We start from the raw sequence: 24,486 nt of genomic DNA on the forward strand, positions 1-24,486 counted from the left end.
CATCTACAAAAACAAAAACAGTACAATTATCATGTGGCTTTACAATGACCAGCCGCCAATTTCCTGACAGCACTTCAAACTGCTCTGACCTTACAGAAGGTCTTTGCCTTTAAGTTCATTGCTGGATGGCTCTCTGACTCAGGCCCTCCTCCTGCTTCCTGGCTGAAGGCCTCCCCTCGTCTCCGCTAGTGGCCGGCTTTTTGAGGCCGAGGAAATGCTCCATGATTCTGGCGCCCATGTTGAGAAGAAGGGCGAGCCAGGCCAGGGCAAAGATGATCCACACGGCGGTCAGGCTGCGGTACACTGAGACATTTTGCCTGTCCTGGCCATTGCCTGAGACACAGCAATACCGTCTTACATACAAGCAATATACATTTAATTTATCTATCTTTCTATCTATCTATCTATCTATCTACCTACCTATCTACCTATCTATCTACCTATATATATATATATATAGGTAGATAAGCCCTTTGAGCTTCAAGAACCCATCTCTTCCAAGTACCCTTCCAAGAGTGAAGTGTACAGTGTATACTGAGTATTGTGGTCTCCACACTGACGTCTGTATTTAGGAGTAAGCTAAGCTTAGTGGTATATTTTGGATCCTAGTCTATACAAACTAGCTAAGGGTATTTTCTGGGTAAACAGTGAAGCACTTTTGTAAGGTTCTCTGTAGAAGAGCTTCTGCTAAATGCCTTAAATGTAAATATGTCAAATGTATTATATTATATTATGTTATATTTGTAATAATAATAATTCATCACTTTTTTGTTATTTTAATTTTTTTGACAATTCCAACTGCTTTATACATATTCAAAAATTTTACTTGTCACATTTTTAAATTATATGAATCTGGTTGTTCTTTACATTGTATCCAAATGTCATGATGAATGGACCAATAGAAATGCTTCAAAATGGCTTAGTATAAAATATAATATTTTTACACTGACTTCCATTGAAAGTTAAGAAGGTTTTATGTTCTCCTGTAAAGTTGACATTTTGGAGGAGGAAATTTTTTCATGACAACAACGATTTATTAAAATTATTAAAACTTTTTAATCATTTTCTTCTCATAAAATTTTTTTATTTACTATATTTAGTTACATAATAGGTTACACTTTTGTAAAGTGATTGTATGATGACTATATAAAGGATTAAGTGTAATAATTGTAGATATAATCAAAATATTTCTCAATATGATATTTCTATAAAAATATGTTAACATATTTAGATCATTTAACTCATTTATGATTTATATCCAGTGGCAAACCATGAAATTATTTAAGTCTGGTTGTTCTTTACATTGTATCCAAATGTCATAATGAATGGACCAATAGAAATGCTCCAAAAAGACTTAAAAATAAAAAAGTTCTACATTGTTTTCCTTGGAATAGAAAGTAAGTAAGTTGACATTTTGGAGAAAGACGTTTTTGCACAACAATTAAAATAACTTAATTAATTTGATGCATTTAAAGGTGTGTGGTTTTGTTACAACAGTGTCTTTACAGTTTATTTAATTGGACTATTATTAATTCAATATAAATGGATGGATATGAATCAGACATCAGAAAGCAAATGGAACTCACCAACCACAAAGTCTCCAAAGCCAATAGTGCTGAGTGTGATGAAGGCGTAGTAGAAACCCTCTCCATATGACCAGCCCTCCACATAACTGAAGATGATCGGGGGGAAGATGAGGAAGAGCACGCTGCCCATGAGTAGGAACACAGACACGGCCAACACCTCCATACACTGCTGAACAGACTGAACAGAGTTAGTACAAAACAGCTGCTTTCTGAAATGACATGTGACTCTTATAAGATCATTAAAATTCCCATTTATTTATAGTGCCAATATGTTTTACATTAATTATTCAACATTTCTATTATTTATATTTTATTATATTTCCAAAACCATTTTCACATGCAGTAAATCTGCTGTGCCTAAAGTGCCTGAAGTGACAATAGCTACATCTGAGTACCTTATGAGGCACCATTGAGACCATGTTGTGCTCCAGGCGTCCCAGGTGGAAGGCCAGGCACTTGCTGAGCTGGTTGAGAAAGGCCAGGTTGAGGGGTATCCCACACAGGGCGTAAAACACACAGAACACCTGTCCCTGGAACGTGGTGGGGGAGAGGTTTCCATAGCCTTCGGAAGAAATGCAATAGCTACATGAACTCTGATCTATAGCTAAATACTTACAATACACATCACTAACCATACCTATTACTATGCTTATGAATATACATATTACAAACCATACATATTACTATATCTATTACTATACCTATTACAAACCATATATGTTACTATACCTATCCCTATACCTATTCTATACCTATATATTGCTATACCTACTACAAACCGTATATGTTACTATACCTATCCCTATACCTATTCTATACCTATATATTGCTATACCTACTACTAATCATACATATTTCTATATCCATTACTAACTACATTTCTATGATAGATTATACATATATTATTACCAACCAAACGTATTACTATACCACTTCCTAACCATGCCTATTACTATAGCTATTAGCCTTATTGACAACACTTATTGACTTACATATTACTTTATTTAATACTAACTATTTATATAAAAAAGGACACTTAGTACAGGTGTAACAATTGAAAATTTGTCAAACTAAATCTATAAAAATCTATAGAAACTATAAAAGTATTTAGAAGATGAAGTGAAATCATTGTGTATATATATATATATATATATATATATATATATAATCAAAATATTTCTTAATTTGATATTTCTATAAAAATATTTATTACTTATTTATACATTTTAACTGCTAAGAGATGTTTCATGTCTTTCATATTTTTTTATGATTTATATTCACTAGCAAATCATTTGTTTATTTAAATGCCAATGTAAATTGACACTTCCGAGAAATAATAAAAATCTTCTCACAAGATGATACATCTAGAGATTTTAAAAGATCTTAAGATAATTTATGTATCTTTTTTTAATTAAAAGGCAAATTGAATCATAAGGAGTGAACATCACAAATTCACACAGATGACAAACAGATGTGGGTATTTAGCTTGCCTATAGTGGTGACTACTGTCCCTGCAAAGAAGAAGGAACTGCCAAAATCCCAGTTACTGGGGTTAGTAGAATTTCCTGATGGGTTCACCCCGTTCTCCCAGGCATCTAAAATCACCTGCAGAAAAACAGAAAAAAAATCTGTGAGACAAGGACAGTGTAAAAACTCTCAAATAAATGAAATACATAACTGTACAGGACACTACAATGACCTTTACAAATGTCTCCAAGGCTGGACCGTCCAGACAGGTGTAGTTGGCCAGGAAGTAGAGCTTCTCCAGCTGGAAATTGTTGCGGTTATTGCTCTCTGCCTCTCTCTCCAGCTGCTGGAACACGGTGGCCCCCAGCAGCAGGTAGATGAACTGGGACAGGGCGAGCAGTGTGGTCCAGCTGAACTTTGCACCTGTAACCCGGAGCTGAGCCATGTGTGCCCACACGCATGAGATAGATGGCCAAGAGAGCACACTGTGGGCTGGACCGCTCCGGAGAGTGATCCTGCTGGACAGTGCTGAACCAAAGAAGGACTTTTGTTGATACTGATACACTCCTTAGAGCTTCTTAGACTCTAAAAGACGTAGGATCAGAGGGTACTATGTACTAGTGGTGTAAAACACCTGGTCATCTTCAGTGGTCAAGTTTGAAAAGACCTAAAAATCCAAAAAATGCAAAAAGATGAATGAGAAAAGACAAGGGTTATCTGCCGAATGAATAACTGGCTATTTAAGTCATAATCAGCCCTACCTGTTAAATACCTCAACGCGCTCTAATATAGATTTATGGATTCAGTAGTCAGTAGTCTCTCAGTGGACAAGGTCCAGAAGGAGATGGAGGAGTAGGACCGCAGTGCGAGGGGGGTTTTCATCATTCTGATTGGTCAGAGTGAGTTGAAACGGATGTTTGAAGGACCTGTGTGTGCGTGTCACTGGTTCCTGTGACAACGACTAAGCATGAATCCCATAATACGGAGCAGGAACCGTCTCACCCAAGCTCATTTATCACTAATAAAAACGCAGAAGAGCCACCATGTCAGCAGAACATTGGTTAATGTTTCATCTGATGGCTGCAGATCATTCGAGCGCACAGCATTAGTGGGTGAGTGATTAATGACCAGGCTGCTGGTGTTATTCCCTGACAGAAGGAGATTCTTCCAGCGTAAAGTCTCCTTATAGTTACAGCCTCAATTATGGGCAGAGTGCAAATCCATCAACTGTTAGACCTTTCATGTAGGGGAAAGCAAAGACGATCAGATGAATCATCTCTTCAATGATATCAGTGTAAATTGGAGAAGAAATATTTAGGTCAGAGATGTACAGACTGGTGACAACTTAGACTTGCATCTTAGCACCTTGGCATCAATTCTACATCTCTGGATGAAACACCATCCTTCTCAAAGATGTTCCCATAACTGGGGTTGAGATTGCTGTCCAGTCTCAAGTCTAGGCTAGCTGCCTGGTTCCAAAATCTAGCAAATGCTGGGTTGAGACTTGGTGACTATAAAGGCCACTGCCTAATAATTATATCATCATCATACTCATCAAACCGCTCAAGACCACTCAAGCTTTTCATTATAGGATGGTCAGTCTGAATTGCTTTCCCAGGCAAAATGAGCACTACAGCGAAGCAGAGCCACAGGACCCCATATCACTGTAGTGGTTACACATTCAGGCCTGTATATGCACTTGTACACTTGTTTTTACACCCCAAAATTCTCAAATGTGCTTTCTTCTTTAAAATGTCAGCTATACACACTGCAGTCTCACTACAATAAACACTTTTCTTTACATATCTGACTAATGCTTGAGCATCACACTCACTGAAGGCTTAATTTTGACCCTGACGTCTTTCAAAGTCACCGTCCAAAAGTATTATCTTCTATATCCAGGGAAGAATATCTACTAGATTTTGGAGCATTGCTGTGAGGATTTAAGTGCATTCAGTGACCAGAGCAGTAGTGAGGTCAGGTTGTTGAATGATCACCACCCCACCTCATCCCCAACTCCCTAACTCACCCCAAAAGTATAGGATAGAGCACCATCCATCATTCCAGAAAACACAGTTAGTTCCATTGATCCACAGCTTAATGCCCCTCTAGTCCACACCTGGCATTAGACATGGTGCCAATAAGTTAATGTTTATCTGTTCCAGAGAGTCCTATTCTTTTGGCCATATGTCTCTCCGGGGTCTAGACAAGCTGTGCCAGCAATGGGGGGCAATGTAAAGTAGCTGAATGCATTCATTAGAAGGAGTCTGATATGTCCAAACATTTGGACATATAGTGTGTATATATTGTCTATGTGTTTATATATTGTCTATAGTCTTTCATAGATGCTAAAATACTGCAGGGAGAATGAAGTGTTTTTCGTACAATAAAGATAATGTAAGAATATTGTTAAAATACTATATACAATTATGTATTTATATATATATATAATAGGATTGCATGAAAAGTAACACAGACATCTGGCCATCATGCAATCCTATTACATAGATAGATAGATAGATACAGATACATAGATATATAGGATTGCATGATGGCCAGATTTCTGTGTTACTATATCTTAATATAGCTAATGAGAATTATAATTAGGTATTAATTTTTACTGAACCGATTTTGTGGGTGCAAATGTGCCAATATGTGTAAAAAGCACAGAAAAGGTACAGAGAAAATCCACCCAGCATGGACTGACTCTGTAAGTGTGATTCTGAAGCAAGTGCCTGCCAATGCAAATGCATTTTCTCCTGCTTATCTTTCAAACAAATACAGTCAGAGAAATGCAAATGACTGCTTTTTGTGGAAGAAAATGGTCAGGTCTTCTTAATATTTGCAAAACTATCACATTTTCCCAAAGGACAGACTTATCCACTGTCTATCGATCACGTTATCCTGCATCATACTCTATATAACAGCAGTGTCTATTATAGCAGGCTGCCTCATTATTGTGCTGGCCCATTTAAATGCAAATATTCAGGTTCTGTGGGTTAGGACCTCGGAACCAAGGCCTTTGTGGGAGGGGCCTAATGAAGCTTGAGCTTTAGCGCAATTCTGTACTTTCTCACTGAAGCCTTGAGAAGAATGATAAGAGATCAGATCGAATGACGTCAGCTGGATGGAGCTTCCCCCGTCCCAGACACGACATAATTAGTCAAACAAGAGAGTACACTGGAAGAGTTAAAAGCCACATCTGTCACTGGCCACAAGCAGACAAACTGACCCAACAACAGGCAGTTTTATGACGGAACAAGTAGACATCACGATGCAAAGGGAAGGGCTTGTATTTTACGGGAATTACTTTCATACAGCTCAGACAAGAAAGAAAATCCATAAATCAACATGCTTGTAAAATAAAAATAATAAAATAAAATGCATGATTTGATGACTCGAGTAAACAGGTCTAGGTCTTGGCAGGGTGACAGACATCTGATCCAGTTAGCGCAGTGTGATAGCTTGTGAAAACATTTGCTCAGGTCGGATAAGTGCCTCTACCAGTGATTTATGCTGCTGCTAGGCTACGGCCTACTGCAGAGACATCCGAGCCGTCACTTTCCGGAACGCTCTCTTCCATTAGGCAGCAAGGAAGCTAAAGGCAGGTTATTTATACGTAAAAATGCCATGATTTCGTACAACATACAGCACTGTGCAAAGGTTAGAGACCATACATGTATGTGACCATATATTTAACGTCCAGACAATAAGTGAAAAACAAAGGTGATTCAATAAAACAGAGGAAATAGGACTCCTAACAACCGCACAAGACCACCATAAAGCCCCTATCATATCAGACTTTAGAGCACTTTGAGAACCAAGCTCCAGGTGTTATTGGGTATCCTTCCACTGTGAGAAGACGACTCAACGCTAAGGGTCTGAAAACGATGTGGAGGTCTTGCTGAGAAAAGAAAGTAAACGGACAAATCAAACTGCTGAAGCTGCTTCTGTTCTCAGAACAATGGGCTGACCACCGCACCCCAGAGGCCAGACCTCAACATCAATGAATGTGTTTGGAAAGACTTGGATGGTGATTCTCCAACTTTTAATACTGAACTTTGGACGTGTGGAAAAATGGCACAGAGACACTGAAAGTGAGTCTCCTGCAAGGAACGGAAGCTATTACATCTGATATTAGTAAGTTATGTAGTTATTAAGGTTACTGAAAAAATGAATAACTAATATCTGATTTGACTGGAAATGAACAAAAAGAAGGGTGGTCTCTAACATCTGCACACTATGACAGCTAGGGCTTGAGTTGGTGTGTATGTTCTTGGGTTTTTGATGATGTAGTTCACAGCAGAGTTTGGCCATAGTTCAAAAGTCCAAACAGATCCAGTCTTATCTCCTTGTGACCTCCGTTGATGAAACCAGCTTGACGTGTTATCAAACCTCAGGTTCTTCTGCACGTGTATATTCTGTTCTCGAATTCAGACTGCATCTGTTCTGAGTCTTCACTTCATTGGCAGTCCTAAAAGAAAAGGGACAGAAAGACAGTATGGTTAAACCTCCACCAGTGTTAACCTCCACCAAGAGCCCTTCCAGCTTCAAGTACGGCTCTGCTCAACCCGCCATGCTTTAAGATCCACGGCAGACGAGCGTCCAGGCTGTTTTCTGTTCTGCACCTGCAAGTGGTGAAACGAACTTCCCCTTGGTGTCCAAACGGCAGAGTCCAACGCTCGCTGTCTTCAAACCCAGACTGAAGACCCTTCTCTAGAGGTATCTTTTGGATCCTAGTCTATACAAACTAGCTAAGGGTATTTTCTGAGTGAACAGTGAAGCACTTGTGTAAGTCGCTCTGGAGAAGAGCGTCTGCTAAATGCCTTAAATATTAATGTAATAAACACAGGCGTGGACTAGAGAGGTATATGGTGAGAGATGGTGCTCCATCCAATACTTTTGGGATGAGTTAGGGAGTTGGAGATAAGGTGGGGTGGTGATCATTCAACATTCTAACCTCACTAAATGCAATCAAATCCTCCAAAAAATGCTCCAAAATCTAGTAGAAAGCCTTCTTCCCTGGACAGTAGAGACAGTTACTCCAACAAAAGCAGGATAAACTCTTTTTAATACTCTTAATTTCAGAAGAAACAATGAATGCGAGCAGGTGTCCCAATACTTTTGTCCATTTAGTGTATGATGAATACAGCCTCCAGAAAAGAGTCGATATGAATCTGAATCAGATACTGAATACTGACCTGTTTTACCTGGAGTGAAGCTGTGCTCTCAGTGTTATTAATGTGTCAGAGCACCAAACTCTCATTTCTCTCATGTTCAGAATCTGAATCTGTTTCATGTTAAAATCCTGGAAGAAACAGAAGCAAGCAGAGAGGTAACGCACAGCGAGTGTGAACGTGCAGCTGAACCTCAGTGTCATTGTGCGCATTATAGAGGCCTAGTCAGAGCAGCCGGTCTGTAAGAGGTGCACAGAGTTCACGGTGGAGTGCAGCAGTGGAAACAGTGTAGGAAGGAAGTGCTCCTAAACACACTCTGCACCACTGACAGTGCTCAAACAGAAAAAAGCCATGCCAGCATTTGGGTGTTTGAAACACCATCTGTTCACACACACTCAACAACTTCGGCAGGGCAGCACATTTTACACACAGGTCTACATACATACAGAGTGTACTGAATGCATATGGCTTACATTATATGGACAAAAGTATTGGGACACCTGCTCATTCATAGTTTTTTCTAACATCAAGGGTATTATAAAAGAGCTGATCCTGCTTTTGTTGGAGTAACTGTCTCTACTGTTCAGTGAAGAAGGCTTTCTACTAGATTTTGGAGGAGCATTGCTGTAAGAAATTGATTGCATTCAGCGGCAAGAGCATAAATTTGGTCAGGATGTTGGATGATCACCACCTCACCTCATCCCCAACTCCACAACTCGTGCCCAAAAGTTTTGGATGGAGCACCATCATCCATCATTCCAGAGAACACAGTTCTTCCACTGCTCCACGGCCCAATGCTGCTGGGGTGCTTTATACCCCTCTAGCCCCCACTGAGCATAGTACATGTTTAGCTGCTCCAGAGAATCCCTATTCTATTGGCAGTACTTCTCTACATGAGCTAGGCAAGATGTGTGTGTGTGCATTTGCACATCTGAATGTACTCATTAGAAGGGGAGTCCACAAACATTTGGACATATAGTGTATTTTGGGAGCTGGTCTGCACACTATTTCTAATAATTAATGAGAGAAACATCAGGCATTAATGTAAAGTCCAGCTCTCTGACATGGTACACAACTTGCTTTGCCATGTTTTAAACACTAGAGGGCTGTAAAATGTAACTCCAGTGATCTCCACCTTTCTCTTAGAGAGTTGGAGATGGGCAGCTCCTACTCTGTGGATTCATGTGGGTTTTAATTTTACCTTCAGCAAAGGTTTTATGGATGTTGGATGACTGTATCTACAGAAAATGAATATATCTATATTTTTACCCAAAAATACTGTGTGTGTGTGTGTGTGTGTGTATAAGACACATATATATACCATAATATATATATATATATATATATATATATATATATATATATATATATATATATATATATATATATATATATATATACCATAATAAATGGACCAGCAGTACAATGCTCAGAATTTTCCAAAATGACTTGGAATAATGTTTTGGAATAATAATGTTTAATTTGATTTATAATAAACATAATATAATATATAATCATAATTTATAATAATTATAATACATTTAATTAATTAAAAAGGGTGAACACAAGAACACAATAATAAACTACTATTTAAAAGAAATAGGTGTTTATAAAATAATACATTAATATAATACATTCCTTAATTAATACTACATAACAATAAATACTACACATAACCCAAATGAATAATATACGAAGCAACTCCATCAATAAGGTCTTTATAATGAGCTTCTTGTGGTTTAGGTGGTTTAGGGATTCTACACCAGCTAATAGCATGAAAACCCCTGAGTGAAATTAATATGATTAATTACTTCAATATGTACTATTATATTATTACATCATCTTTTATAATAAATTATAGGTATAAAAGAAGATTTAGGGATTAAGCAATCCTCATGTTTGGCAAAATAATGCCTGGGGCTCTGTGTGTGTGTGTGTATGTGTGGGTGCCCTCTATAGGCCGAGACAGGAAGCGCAGCTCCTGCTGCAGCGCCATGTGGGACTGAACGGGAGAGCTCCTGAGGATGCCTAACGACGGCGACTGTGTGTGGAGGAGGTGCAGCAGACAGCAGTAGCACTGTTTATTAGGCTCCTCGACTGAACAGAGCCCCAAACCGACTGAACACGGAGTACCACCGTGCGCCATCAACTCACTACACTCTGCTAGCAGCTAAACATACACACACTGGACCAATGAGCGCCCACGATGTTGGTCAGCGTCGTGTACAGCGCTCTCTGGTTGGCTGGCTGAATCCCTTCCCCCACGTGCTGTATCCACACAGTCGGGGGGTGTAATGTGGCGGGGTCTGCAGCGTGGTGCATGCTGTGGCAAGTAAGTTATCCACAGGAGTGCAAACTCTGCGTCTTTGCACATATTTATGCGTCTGTTAGAGTTGTGTGCGTTTGTATGAGTTTAGGTTTTGTCGTTTTGGAGCAACGCTTGAAGCTCAGGCTTTAAGATCACTTTAATTTTTTTAATGTATTAGTTTATTTTTACCTAAATTACTATATAATATGCGTCTTATCATGATATAACTACCATTCATGTAATAAAATCATTAAAAAACATTATTTACCAGCTTCATATTTTAATTATCCGTTCCACCTTAAATAGTAGACCAGTCTCGCTCTAACGCCCGTAGACTCCACACTGTAACTGCGCGCCATTTAAGGTGGACTGGAAAATTCCAATACAACACAAACTCCAACTTGGTTCAAGCACCATGAACGTGTTTCTAACTCTTGTATTTCAGTGGGCAAGTGTAGAAATCCCACCCTGGACGCCAAACAGCACATATGTGCACGGCGAGACAAAAGCATCGTGGAGAGCAGGTTCATAAATGTAGTTAAAGGTAGGCCAACACAGGTTCTAAAAAAGCTTTACATTTATTGCACTTTTCTTTTGTCCCATTAAGCCCTGTGTGTGTGTGTTTCTGTAGGCAATGGTGTGTTTGCTACTGCTCTGATCCCCGAAGGGAGTTTTATAGTGGAGTACAGGGGGACCCTGATGGAGGCTGGACAGGTCGCTCCTGACCCCTACGCTTACTACTTCCTACACAACAACACTAGATATTGGTATGCAGGACTGTTGGCTGTTTACTTTTCACTACACTGTACAGTTAGGACTGTACCCCTTCCAAACCTCTTGTAGAGAGGAATACCCCCCTGTGTGACACCGCCCCCCTCCGATTTCTTTTCTGAACACAGTCAGACTGTTAGGCTTTGGTTTTGATGATTATTCTGCTTTTTTGCTGATGTGGATCGTCCTTGGGTCAGAGAAAAGATTATTATTATTATTATTATTACTATGGTAAATATAGTCTTGTGCACTCAGCTTACTATATAAAATTAAGTAAATAAATCCTTTACATAAAACATAAAATATTAAAATTAAATATAATCATATAATCATTCAATATAAAAATATAATCATTCTGCAGCACAATTCCTATTTATTTATTATTTAATTATATATATATATTGCTCTCTGGAATATGTTACATACGCTGTTAGCAAACAGTAGCTAAAGATATAATGTGCAGAAGTGTGAAAAAAGTTAATGTATTTACACATGAAAATGGTGCTAAATCCCAGCCACCAGAATTACAGTATTATTAGGAAGTATTACTTGTGCAAATTAGTATTTTAAAAACACAGGTGATAAAATATGTCATGTTTTTGGATAAATCCTGTCCTGAGAATGATCCTTCTAATTGCTGCAAAAGTTTGCAGATGACCAAAACCATGTTAAACTTTAAAAATATCTATATTTATGTTTTTCCCACCTTAGGCTGTACCTGCTCTCTGCTGCCTAGCTTGAAGTGGACATGGTTATATAGTGTATTGGGGAACTGGCCAAAAACAAATACTGCATATGTGCATTATGCTTTTTTTTTTTAACCATCATGATTTTAGTATCGACGCCTCAGTGGATGACGGCTCTCTTGGGCGGCTTGTTAATGACGACAGTGACCCTAATTCAAAGATGAAGATAATCTCAGTCAGTCAAGTCCCACATCTTGGCTTGTTTGCACTCCGCAACATCCAGCCAGGGGAGGAGATAACCTATGACTACGGGGGTTATGATCTGCCATGGCGCAGAGGCACAGTAGGTTAAGACCCAGTATTCCTCTCTATTTGATTTTTATTTTTTTTTCAAAACCTGTCATCAACCTGTCATAGAAATTAATCTAATTAAACCAGTCTTATTACACTGCAATATCCTAATGAAGCACTAACACGATGTGCTTAGAATAGTATATTTTGTATCACGACAACTAAATTAATCACGATATGATAAAATATAGACATATTGCCCAGCTCTAGTTACTCGTATTACAGAGTAGTGCAGCATAGTCAGACCAGTAATCAAACCCCAGTCTGTAACATCTGTCTACATCAGTGTAATTCAAAGCACATACTCCTCTATGGTTGTTTTGCTTCTTGTGGTTGCTGGTTTGATGCCCCCCAGTAATGCCACAGCCATAAGAGGCCAAGAATCCCAGAAAGCACACTTGCCTCACTCTCCCTGGGCGGGTAGGATGGTCCGCCCTCTCCCCACATCACTCAGCACAATACTATCCATTGCATGTGTTTGTTAGCTGACTGGCAGTTAGTGCTCTCCTCCAAGCGTGTTCATCTGGCCAGGGCTCTTTTTTATGGCCTGTGTGATGAGTGGTAAAACATGACCTGATTTTCCTTCATGGTTATGTATCTTTAAGAGTCTGTGATACTAAGCCTTATATTTGTAATACACACCAAAATGCACAAATAATGATGCACAAAAACACACACACACACACACACACACACATAAAATTTCTGGTCTCTATTTCTGGTTGCAGTGGCTGTGTACGGGGAGTCCAGCTCAGTCTGAGAATGACAAAGAGGTAAATACACATATTTAAATATACAGGTTTTGGGTTGAGGTTAAGGTTAGTTTTGGGTTGAGGTTAAGGTTAGGATTAGGTCTTGGGTTAAGGTTAGGATTAGGTTTTGGGTTGAGGTTAAGGTTAGTTTTGGGTTGAGGTTAAGGTTAGTTTTGGGTTGAGGTTAAGGTTAGGATTAGGTCTTGGGTTAAGGTTAGGATTAGGTTTTGGGTTGAGGTTAAGGTTAGTTTTGGGTTGAGGTTAAGGTTAGGATTAGTTTTGGGTTGAGATTAAGGTTAGGATTAGTTTTGGGTTGGGATTAAGGTTAGGATTAGTTTTGGGTTGAGATTAAGGTTAGGATTGAGGCCAGGATTGTGTTTTGTGTTAAAATTAGGATTAGGTTGTGGGTTAAAGTTAAGGTTAGGATTAGACCCAGGGTTTTGAGTTAGACTGGGTTAGTTTTTGCTTAATGAAAGAAACACATCAAGTAGTCTACATCAACAGTAAATCTACTGAATTTCAGTAAAGCATCAACAGAACATCTTCAAGATATTTACCTCAGTGTATTCAGGTGCTTCCCTGCTGCTACTGCACTGGTATACTGTTGATGTGTTACTGATACTCAGTCATAAGTTTATTAATCATCTACAAAATATCACTCCAAATAAAGCGTTACCTGCCTGTTGAAATATTTGCTCAGGACTGTCAGACCCAGGCAGTGTTAATTCTTAACAACACAATAATAACTGCAATTCTTCTTTGTATCTGCAAAACCGTCTCATATTATTGTTCTTATTGATCTGTAGATGGTTTGTGAAGAGCAGAAACAAGCATGTGGAGAAGAGTCAGCTGGAAAAACAGAGGACGTATGGCTTCTGGTTGCCCTAGTTCACAAGCATCAACAGGCCCAACTCCCTTTCTTTCTGCAATATTAACTGCAGTCTTGATAACCTGATCTATTCTGTTGCAGATCGTGGAGGAGGAGCAGATGATGATTGAGGACATTCCATGTGATCCTCAGACAACTGAACAGGTTTGATGACAGATTTTAAGATAATGATCACAAGAAGGAAAATCTAATTAATGCAAGCCAGCCAAAACTGGCTGAAAGTAAACTAGCCGATGTTTTGCATGAGGTTGGAAAGCTCTGACTAGATTAAACTGGTCATTGTATTGCAGCTAAGATCTGAGTGTGAGCAGAAGACATGTGAGAATCAACCATCCCACATCCAGACAAGTCAACAGGTAGCACGTGTTTATCATACTGTAACTCAAATTTGTATTATTACTATTCAAACTTTTTAAATGACTATCATAAATAAGAGCTCTGGCATATTGGTTTAGATGAATAACCTGTGAGGTTCTGTTCTACAGCAGACTTGTGAGAGCGGTCAACTGAAAAGCAATGATGACTCTCCTCCCGTAAGCAATCAGGTGATGTTTACCTGTGAAACTTCTTCAAAAGTGAAGACAGCCTGCTCTAATTTCACTCACATTAATGAGTTACGTTGGCTTTCTACTACAGAGAACAGATGAAGGAGGCCAAACAGTGTGTAAACATGAACCATCTCAAGTGCAGACAGCTGTACAGGTGTGTATTATGCTATATAATGTTAGGAATGTCCCGATCAGATTACTTTCCCCCCTAAATCCGAACTGAGTCTCTTAATAGTGAGGATCGGCTGCCGATGCGATCTGATTTGATCTCTGTGTTTGTATAAATAATCCAGCCCCACAGTTTAGATCAGATGAGCAGCTGATTAATCCGTTCAGTAAAATCCCTTATCTTCAGTATCAGTTTCTATAATCAGACTTTCTGGACTGACTGATTTAGTTTAGTTGTGACTTTTTTTTAGTTTAATGACTTAGTGACTGTTTTATAGTGTTTAATATCTTATAATCCAGTCTGACTCTCGTTCCTGACGAATCAGCTCCCAGCTCCTTTACAACACTGCAGTCTAATCACTTCCTGTGTGTATGTGTGTAGTGGTACACAATCTGGACTGGTATCTGTGGTTTTTGGTCTGCTGGTGTGTAATAACTGGTCTATAGTGGGTGAATGTGCTGTGTGTGTGATTTAGGTATCTATAGCGTGTGTGTGTGTGTGTTAGCATTAGCGTTAGCCTTCCCTCAGTTCTGAATGGGTTCTTCAGTGCTGGTTTATAAACAGAGAAAGGCGAGCGAAAGTTCTCCCACATATCATCCACCTATGGTAGATACATTGTAAAAAATAATTTTCCTTTATAGCAAAAAGGGTTTTGGCTTACATGCCATTGCACATCATGCGTTGCCCACATTGCAATGACAATGCTGAAAAGATATATAGTGTAGCTCTAATGTAAATGTGTTGATTAATGATGATCAGTTATCATATTATTAAGTGCATGTAAACACACTCAGTTACGCTTAGGCTAACAAGTCAGCTGGAAACTAAACAGTTTATTTATTATTCTTATTCATTTTTCCATAAAGAGCATGAATTGGCTTTCAGTTTGACTTCTAAATTGCTCATTTTAGATGCATGCAAGCTTGTGAAAGGAGCATACGCTATCGCTGGCAAGCACTTAAATTTGGAAAATTAGACTTCATGAAATTTTAATTTGAGTACAGGGCTTTTTAGAAGAGTGCTACAAAGTGGCAATCTCTTAGATTCATTATTGCTGTTAGGACCATGTTTGCCCACACTAACCAAATTAGCTGTTTTCTGAAGTGCCACATTTTAAACCACTCATGTGATCTTAATGTGTTTTAATTATAAAACAACAGTGATGAAGAGATGATATCCAGTAATAAAGAGCCATCTGAGTCTCAGCCAGCGAGTCAGGTTTGACCTCACAGACCTTGTTCTTGTCAATTTATTTCAGAAGGAAAATTAAACAAAACAGATTTGTGTAAAAAGCAGTGTGTTCTGTTTGATATCTTTGGAAGTAACCAGAGTAATGAAATCAAATCTGAATGGGTTACATGCTTGATTCTTTTCGCAGGTCACTCCTGAGGAGCAGATGGAGTGTGAGGAACAGGCTTTCAGCAGTCAGTCTGCAGAACAGGTTTGTATTCTACTGCGGTATTTCACTTTATTGAAGATGCCAGTGATCCGAGTGTATGGTTATTTACTGCTGGCTGATCTCAAGATGTGAAGTAATGTATTGAAGGTCTTTTTGAGCTGGGTGACCTAGGACCCTGTTTGCACCTGGTCACTCCATACATCTTCAGTATTAGGATTATATCTGGATAAGACCAAGTCATATGGAAATGCAGGTGCATATTAATGTACTGTATTTAACCCACTCTGCTTAAGCTTCAGATAACTGTCTCCTTTCGTGACTGAAGTAAGGTGTAGTATGGTGGGAAATATTCGGCAGCGGTGTACAGAATTTGCTGTTAGTCATGCTTGAAAGAAGCCTCTGTCTGCAGTGACTGGTTATTTCCCAATAAACCACCAGTGATAAGAATACCTGAAGTAGCGACGATCTGATTCAGAGCAGCTTACGTACCCCACCTCAGTTTCTCTACAGCTTTGTATTATTGATATATTAAATGGGAAGGAAGTGTTTTGCGCGATGCTCGCTGTACACAACTTTATGCTAAAAGGAAACACCAGTAGCTGATCAGAGCATGTCTGAATATTACTGAACTGTAGTGAAGTGTTCATACTGCTGATTAGTGCTGAATGAATCTAAATACAGCACAAACGTCATTATTTTATATTCATTTTACAGTAGTATTTTATGAAACGTGGATGGGGTGGGGGGGGCGGGTCTTGGGAATCCCTTCCTTATGCCATTAGCAAGTTGGCAACATGCGATTCTAAGCTTAGCTGCAGATAATTGGTGACAAACTGAACTGTGGGGACTTTTGTGTGCTGTTACTCTCCTACTGCCTCCACAAGCATTCTCCTGTGTGTTAACCCTTGAATCCTGAACTGCTCTACAGCAGCTTTGTGAGAGTGGTCAGCTGGAAAGCAATGATGACTCTCCCCCTGTAAACAAAAAGGTGATATTAAAATGAGTCCAGGAAAAGCACCTAGTCGTAGTCTTTTCAGAACGGATTACTCTCATGTAGATTCAGTCCAAATGTTTGTTTCAAAATGTAGTATAAAGCCTTCCCTGGACAGTAAAGACAGTTACTCCAACAAAAGCAGGATAAACGCTTTTAATACCCTTGATTTTTGGAATGACCAGGTGTCCCAATACTTTTGTCCATATTGTGTATGTGCATAACAGTATTTCTATATTATCATTTATTCAACTATTTATATATTATTTGTCTTTGTTGATTTGTAGGAGAGTATGGCATCTAGGTTTTCAGCCGAATTACAGTATTAACTGCACTCTTGATAACCTGACATAATCACCCATCATTCTGCTGCAGGACAGTGTGGAGAAGCAGATGATGACTGAGGACATTCCACGTGATGCTCAATCAACTGAACAGGTTTGATTTCAGATTTTAAGAACAATCACAAGACGATAAATGAAATGAATTCAAGCCACCAGCCGATGAACTAGCTGATGTTTTGTATGAGGTTGGAATACAAAGGTTAGTTAGTTGGTTAGTTTAATGTCAGGTGAGCATCTATGAGACATCTACAATGGACCATCCAAGTAAAGTGTTACCGGAACTCCTCCATGTAAATGTATGGCAGCCTGAAGAGGGCGCACATGGACAGTGTACAGTATTTAGACTTTAATGGTCTTTCTCTTGTAGATGGCTCATAAAGGGGGGCAGCAGGCATGCCATAAAGACCCCCTTTTTTTTTTCTTCACTTCACTGTTTGTGTTTTAATGTTTATATATATATATATATATATATATATATATATATATATATATATATATATATATATATATATTTTTTTTTTTTTTTTTTTTTTTTTTTTTTTATTCAGTCTTCTCAAGTTGACCAGAATTCAAGTCGGAATTCAAGTGATGTGGACGACAATGACCCAGTCTCATCAGATGAAGAATTCATCCCTGACTCTGAGACAAGTTCAGATGATGATGATGATGATGATTCTGATGGGGACAAACCAGTGTCTAAACCATCAAAGAAAGTGGAGGAGAAGATGATCATGCCTCCAGTACACAATCATTTAGTCACGCAGCCCACCAAGAAGAACTTCTGTTTTGTGTGTGGAAAGTCTTCTTCCAAAATAGCAAGGCATTTAAAAGTGCACAGACAAGAAAACAGTGAAATCGCGAAGGCTTTTAAGCTAAAGAAATCTTCGAAGGAAAGGAAACATGTACTAGAAGTATTAAGGAACAGGGGAAATTACCAACATAACATCCAGGTACTTAACAAAGGCACGGGATTGATCAAGGTTAGACGAATGCCATCAGGTCAAGTGAACCTCAAGGACAAGATTGACACACAGAAATATGAATACTGCATGCACTGTAAAGGGCTGTATATGCGTAAAGAACTGTGGCAACACTCACGCCGCTGCACATCCAACCCTGATAGAGCAATGCGGAAAGGTACGAAATCCAGAGTGTTGGGTTTAGCGGCCATTGCACATTACCCACATCTACAGCACATTTCAGAGGACGTGAAGAAAGTCCTTACTGAAATGCATCAAGACGAAGTAGCACAGGTGGTCAGAAATGACGAGTACGTCCTGAGGCTGGCCCAAGATTTCTTTGATAAAAAGGGCAAAGGCAAGGAGAAACACATTTTTGTGAGACAAACTGTTAGATGTATTGGAAAGTTTCTGATTACACTGCACAAGACATCTTCCCTAAGGAACTTGGCTGAGGCTATAAAACCATCAAGCTTTCCAAAGGTTATTGAAGCAGTCAAAGAAATCGCTGAATTTAACAAAGAAACCAACAGCTTTGCGATACCGAGTCTTGCACGTACAGTCGGCATGACTTTGAGGAAATTCTGCATCCTAATTGCAGACAAAGCATTTGCAGTTAACGACAAACGATTAATAGAGTCCACGGCTGTGTTTCTGAAACTGTTCAGTGAGGCAAGGTCTCAGTTTGCTTTAAGGGACAAAAAACGGCAAAATTCGGTCGCCAACAAGCCTGCTCTACTGACTTTTGTCCATGACGTCACAGTGCTTCACTGCTATCTCGAAAAGGCCGCACAAAGTGCAATGAAGGAACTGAGAGAGGCACCAACTGCTCAGAGTTACGCTGACCTTTCCAAAGTGATGCTGGCTCAAATCCTGATGTTCAATCGCAGACATGGAGAAGCATCGCAGTTGACCATCAAAGATTTCCAGCAGAGAGACAAGATGCAGTTCTCCGAGGATGAACTCACGGAATTTGAAAGGATCTGTGAACGGCACTGTAAAATCGAGGTCGAGCAGGAAGTAGGAGGCAGAGTTATGATAATTTTAACGTCAGACATGATCAGTGCACTGATGCTCCTGATTGAGAAGAGAGGGCAGTGTGGCGTCTGCGACAGTAACCCGTTTGTGTTTGGCCAACCCAAAGGCGGCAAGTATTACAGAGGAGAAAACGCTCTAAGAATCTGTGCCAAAGAAAGTGGCGCAATAAATCCTGAACATCTCGCGTCCACTGAGTTCAGCAGACACATTGCTACACTCACCCAAGTCCTCAGTCTGAAGAACCAAGAGCTAGGAAAGCTGGCAAAGTTCATAGGCCATGATATAAGCGTCCGTAAGGAGTATTACAGAAAACCCGAGGCCACGGCCCGTTTGGCCAGGATCTGCAAGCTCATTTTGGCTATAGAGAAGGGAAGTGCTTCTCATGTGCTTCAGGAGTCTCTAGATGACATTTTCATACCAGGTATGTTTTCAGTTTGCTTTCATAGGAAGGTGGTCTACAGATATGCAGTTTTAGTTAGTTAGGATTATTATTTAGGATTAGTATTTAAATGATTTGGTTATTAAAAATATACTCTAGCTTGAGAACGTGTGAGCATCATTGGTCAAAACTTCTGACAGTGTGAGTAGAAGATCATTTCATTGCCAACGGTGTCAAATTGAACATTCTGTTTAACATTTTAAGCATTATTTTTGTTTTGTTGTAAAAAAAAAAAATAATAATCAAAGGAGCATCATGTACAAATGTGGACAGCCCAAGAGATTTGAGATCTCAGATACCTTTCACCAAGGCCTCAGACCTTAATTAGCCCAATAGGACTATGGCTTGTTGACAGTCATCATTAGGAAAGATCAGGTGATAGATTTCAAAGCTTCATAAATACTCTAGCTGTGTTTGAAACTGGGCCCAATTCACTGTCCCTTACATGAGTAAAGGGAAAATCCTGATCACTATATAGGGCACTATTAAGGGAACATAATTTAACAAGTTAGTGAATGATTTGGGAAACCCTTGTGTATGTGTGTGAGTTCATTGCTCTGCGACAAAGAGAGTGTGAACAATCTGAACATCGGCCAAAAAAAGCTGCCCTTGAATATTGTTTTTGACTTTCTCGAAAAAGCTGTCCACGAATATTCAAACACAAAGAAGCTAAATGGATTATGGGTATTCCATGTCTACATTGGTTGTACACAATATATTAAGGTGCACTGTGGAATTGTAACAATGCACTGAAAATGTGCCGCTATGTTTCAGTAACCTCTACAAAGTGGCAGCACCCCAAAGTAGGGCACTATATAGTGAATAGGGCACAGTTTTGGACACAGCTTCTGAATCCTCAAAATGTCACAACAATCAGCAGCCAGGGGCTCCTTTATGTAGGGATACACTTGGAGGAGATGAGGGTTAAAAAAAAAAAAAAATCTAAATAACAAATTTTGCTTAATCCTTTACTGAACTTTTGGCCAGGGGTGGCCAAAAATCTGCATGCTATATTTTATGTTTATATAAATATATATATAACAAATGTTTGCTTGCTAATTAATGTAACGTCTATGCCTAAACAAAATATTGTATTTCAGTTGAGGTCAACGAGAGTGACAGTGAGGATGATTTTGAGGAAGAAATGAGTAAGTTGTGTCTCCCATCCAAAGCATAGACAAAAATAATAATAATTACAAGTAAATTAGTAAGTTCTGCTTTTACAGGTTCACATCTTTCTGTATGGAGTTTTCATAACTGGTGTTTTTGCTCTATTTTGTTTAATTTGTTAGCTGTATGTGTCACAACCACGGATAATGCTCATATAGGAAATGATATTCTCAGCCTCTCTGTTATTTGTACTGTTTATGTACTGATCACTTTGCATTTCAGATTAATTTTTAACACTTTAACTATGCAGACCTTTATCCTAATGCGACAAGTGTGTCAGGGGAAGTTTGTGAAGGCATGGACTGTTCAAGCTTAATCAATCTTTATTTTAATCAGTATTATTTATATAATAATACAACTACTACTACTAATTATAATAATAAATAAACTTGAGAATTTTAAATATAAAAAAAAACTGTAACAGAAATTGTAAAACTGTATCATTGGTGCGTTTGTAACCCCCATTTTTCATGGACATTACATCCATGAGTGCAGCAACACAGTTATTTAAAGACTGAAACTGTTCAGACTTCACAGCCTACTAAGTTAACTTTAACATTTTCCTCAAGTTTCTCAAGCTGAGTAGCCATACTTTACCATACGCTCTTTATTCTACTGATGAATGCTGGACTTTCTCATTGAAAACCATTATATACATTGATACATACCTAGTTACTCAGTAAAGAACAATACTCAGACATTTCTAATCATCTTAAGATGGAGGACAGTGTAACATCATACTGTAATTGCACATTGGTGTATTACATGTCTAGAATGAGTAGTTTTCTTGTTTTTCTGTTGAAGTGATTTTCGAAAAACGCAGGGCTGCACAGTACAAGGAGCTTAACACATGGAAGAAAAGGAATACCAGATCTAAGACTGTGTACTAGACCTGCTGAGGAGCTTATGGAGGGGGATACATCTAAAGAGGTGGCTGCAGGTACAGTATTCTCTTTAAATGTCACTGTTATTAACGGTCACTGTAACTCACGGTCACTAACGAAGAGCATATTAATGCCGAAATGATACATACAGTACAGGTTAAAAGTCCCCACCTCAATGTTTCCATTTTTTTTTATTTCTACTTTTAGCCCATTTTCTATCTAATTTGAAAGGCCAATTATCCAATTTCTGTTCATGTGAACTCCCCCGATTACTAGCAGTGCCCCCAATACTAGCAGGGAGAAGACTGATGCAGCACTGCTAGGTAGGCAGCGAGGTCTCAGGAAAGCGCTGCTCCCCACCCCTGATACAACACATAACAGATGCCTCTGCTGACCAACATCACATTAGGAGTGATGTTGGGAGGAAGTGCAGTCAACCAAGCAAGGCCAATCGTGCTCTCTCAGACTCCGACTGCTGATAGCAAGGTGTATGACCCAGGATTTGAACCAGTGATCTTCAGATCATAGATCTTGGTTCACTAAACCACTCTGAGAATTTTCCCCCATTTTATATTTTTTTTATTACAAACCCTTTATCTGCATGAAGGCATTGTTGAACGAGTGTGGTACTGCACTCTCTATCACAACATTTACACAACACTGCACATTCGGACTGATCTCATAATGACTAGAAAAAGAACCAACAATGAAATACAGGTAGAGCATTAAAGCTCTTAAACGCAGAGCTCTTTCCGTTAGAGAAACTCCAGATAAAGCCAAAGTGGAAAACTCTTGGAAACTGGAGAGAACTGAAGAGGTCTGACACACATTCACAACAGAGACAAGTTTCTGAGAGTCAACAGCCTGTGTGATGAGTGGCTCACATGACAACACATTGTGGCTCAGATTTAACACTGGACCAAGTCTTAGTTATAGCTATGAAGAGAAAACCTGGAGCTGCAGGTTTGACTGCAGATGAAGTGGCAGGAAGAAAAGCAGGCCTGCCTGGGTTATGTAGCACAGCCTGTGGACTACTGGAAATATCGGGGTTGTTCTAAAACGCATATAAAACGTTTTCTTTGGTTCCTTGATTTGTCAGTTTCTTTCAGCAGAGTGTCCAGAAGTCCAGGTGGTAAAGGAGTCGGACCAGTCTGAGAGAAAGAATACAAAAACTCCATGGACATGGGAAGAGAGAGCTGCAGTAATGAATTACTTTAAGAAACACATTTGCCGTGGGAAACTGGCTTCACTGCCAGAATGTCGCCGCTGCATAATGCTGGAGCAGCCTGTTCTGGATCGCAGAACTACACAGAACATCAGAGACTTTGTAAGAAATGCAGGGATACGTTTCAAAAAAGGCAAGGAAGCTAGGTCTGCTTCAAACCGAAACCAGCCTGATAGTCTGTCACCACGAGCAACAAACCTGAACAGTTCAGGTGTTCAACCTCAGTCAGCAAAGCCCTCAATATCTACTGGACTTACCATTCAAATGGCCCCTCAAGCAGTAAACCCTTCAGTCTCTCTAATAGGGAACACCATCAGATCTACTGTAGTGCCATACAACCCCAGCACACTACCCCCTCAACCAATAAAACCCACCAGTTCTAGTTCACTAGATCCAAAGAATACTGGTCTGATATCACTTCAATTGGCAAACCATCCAAGAACTATTGTGCTGACCCCTCAAACTGCAAACCCTACCACACCTAGTTTAGTGCTTCTACAAGCAGCAAAGTCGCCCATCTCCACTGCTCCACCTCCTCACACAGCAAACCTAAGTTGTGCAAGTGTGATAGCCCCTCAAATCACACATGTAGACAGCTCCAGCATACAAACTCCACAAGCAGTAAAGCCTACCAGCTCAACTGTGTCTCCTCCTCCTCCGGTCACACTACCACTTCAAACGACAAGCTCTAATAACCCCTCTCCTCAGACAGTAAGCCTGACCCGTGCAAGTGTAAAACCCAGTCCCAAAGTACCGACCCCAAGCTGCTCAAGCCCACTAAGCCCAAATGTCAAAGCTCAACCTCAAGGAGCAAACTTGACCAACTCAAGCAAAGCTCCAAATCCCACACATGTGCAACCTCCTCAGAATAAAAGCCTAACATCTGTAAGTGCACCACCCGTGAAAGCAACCACCCCAAGCAACTCCAGCATGCTGACCACCAAAGCAGCCACCGCTGTTCTTGCACTTCCCTCTCAAACGGCAAACGCAGACAGCTCCAAAACACAAATAGCCGACGCAGCAAAATCAGCCAGTTCAGGTGTACCTGCCGCTGAAGCAGCAAACGTAACATGCTTTGCCATCCTACCTTCTACAGCAGCATTTGTGTACTGTCCCGTAAATCCATTGATGCGACCAGCATTAGTGCACAATCCAGCCAGTGAGTAGTTCTGAAGTTAGGTTATTAAGCATGCGAAGACACAGTCAACTCATTCCGTATGTGTTAGATGACGATACTGTATATATTTTTGTTCTTTGATTTGTTTCGCTGTCCTTGTTTTAATAATCTGCTTCAGGAAGCCCTCAGAAACCAGGGGTCTGTTACTAATAAAAC

The 24,486-nt window shown here is 39.5% G+C and overlaps 3 protein-coding genes across 8 annotated transcripts in view; 1 reads left to right on the forward strand and 2 right to left on the reverse strand.

Moving 5' to 3' along the window:
* On the reverse strand, positions 1 to 3,576 carry LOC140564664 (potassium channel, subfamily K, member 16-like). 2 transcript variants are annotated; one of them, XM_072690272.1, is made up of 5 exons: positions 3,286 to 3,576; positions 3,077 to 3,191; positions 1,982 to 2,148; positions 1,587 to 1,752; positions 1 to 333 (listed from the first exon to the last, which is right to left on the reverse strand). In XM_072690272.1, exons 1-5 carry the CDS (start codon positions 3,496 to 3,498, stop codon positions 116 to 118), a joined length of 879 nt encoding a protein of 292 aa, XP_072546373.1. In that variant the 5' UTR covers positions 3,499 to 3,576; the 3' UTR covers positions 1 to 115. The 2 variants fall into 2 exon arrangements, with proteins under 2 accessions (XP_072546373.1, XP_072546372.1); XM_072690271.1 differs by having other exon boundaries at positions 1,587 to 1,755.
* Positions 3,577 to 6,314: 2,738 nt separating this feature from the next.
* The window catches only part of kif6 (kinesin family member 6), a 103,127-nt gene continuing 84,955 nt past the window's right edge, over positions 6,315 to 24,486 (reverse strand). For both annotated transcript variants that reach the window (XM_072690276.1, XM_072690275.1), the window contains one exon: positions 6,315 to 7,527. In XM_072690276.1, coding sequence (XP_072546377.1) covers positions 7,511 to 7,527 — 17 coding nt within the window. In that variant the 3' untranslated portion in view covers positions 6,315 to 7,510. The remainder of the gene's footprint in view (positions 7,528 to 24,486) is intronic.
* Positions 10,252 to 24,461, forward strand: LOC140564045 (uncharacterized). 4 transcript variants are annotated; one of them, XM_072689092.1, is made up of 16 exons: positions 10,252 to 10,562; positions 10,984 to 11,082; positions 11,170 to 11,305; positions 12,146 to 12,338; positions 13,075 to 13,119; positions 13,905 to 13,964; positions 14,069 to 14,131; positions 14,278 to 14,343; positions 14,473 to 14,532; positions 14,624 to 14,689; positions 16,083 to 16,145; positions 17,470 to 17,532; positions 17,987 to 19,856; positions 20,975 to 21,022; positions 21,849 to 21,984; positions 23,028 to 24,461. In XM_072689092.1, coding segments are annotated over exons 1-15 (2,919 nt in total). In that variant the 5' UTR covers positions 10,252 to 10,561; the 3' UTR covers positions 21,935 to 21,984; positions 23,028 to 24,461. The 4 variants fall into 4 exon arrangements, with proteins under 4 accessions (XP_072545193.1, XP_072545192.1, XP_072545195.1 ...); XM_072689091.1 differs by having other exon boundaries at positions 23,041 to 24,461; XM_072689094.1 differs by having other exon boundaries at positions 14,476 to 14,532; positions 23,041 to 24,461.

Source organism: Salminus brasiliensis, chromosome 10, assembly GCF_030463535.1.
Source record: "Salminus brasiliensis chromosome 10, fSalBra1.hap2, whole genome shotgun sequence".
Classification (NCBI taxonomy): domain Eukaryota; kingdom Metazoa; phylum Chordata; class Actinopteri; order Characiformes; family Bryconidae; genus Salminus; species Salminus brasiliensis.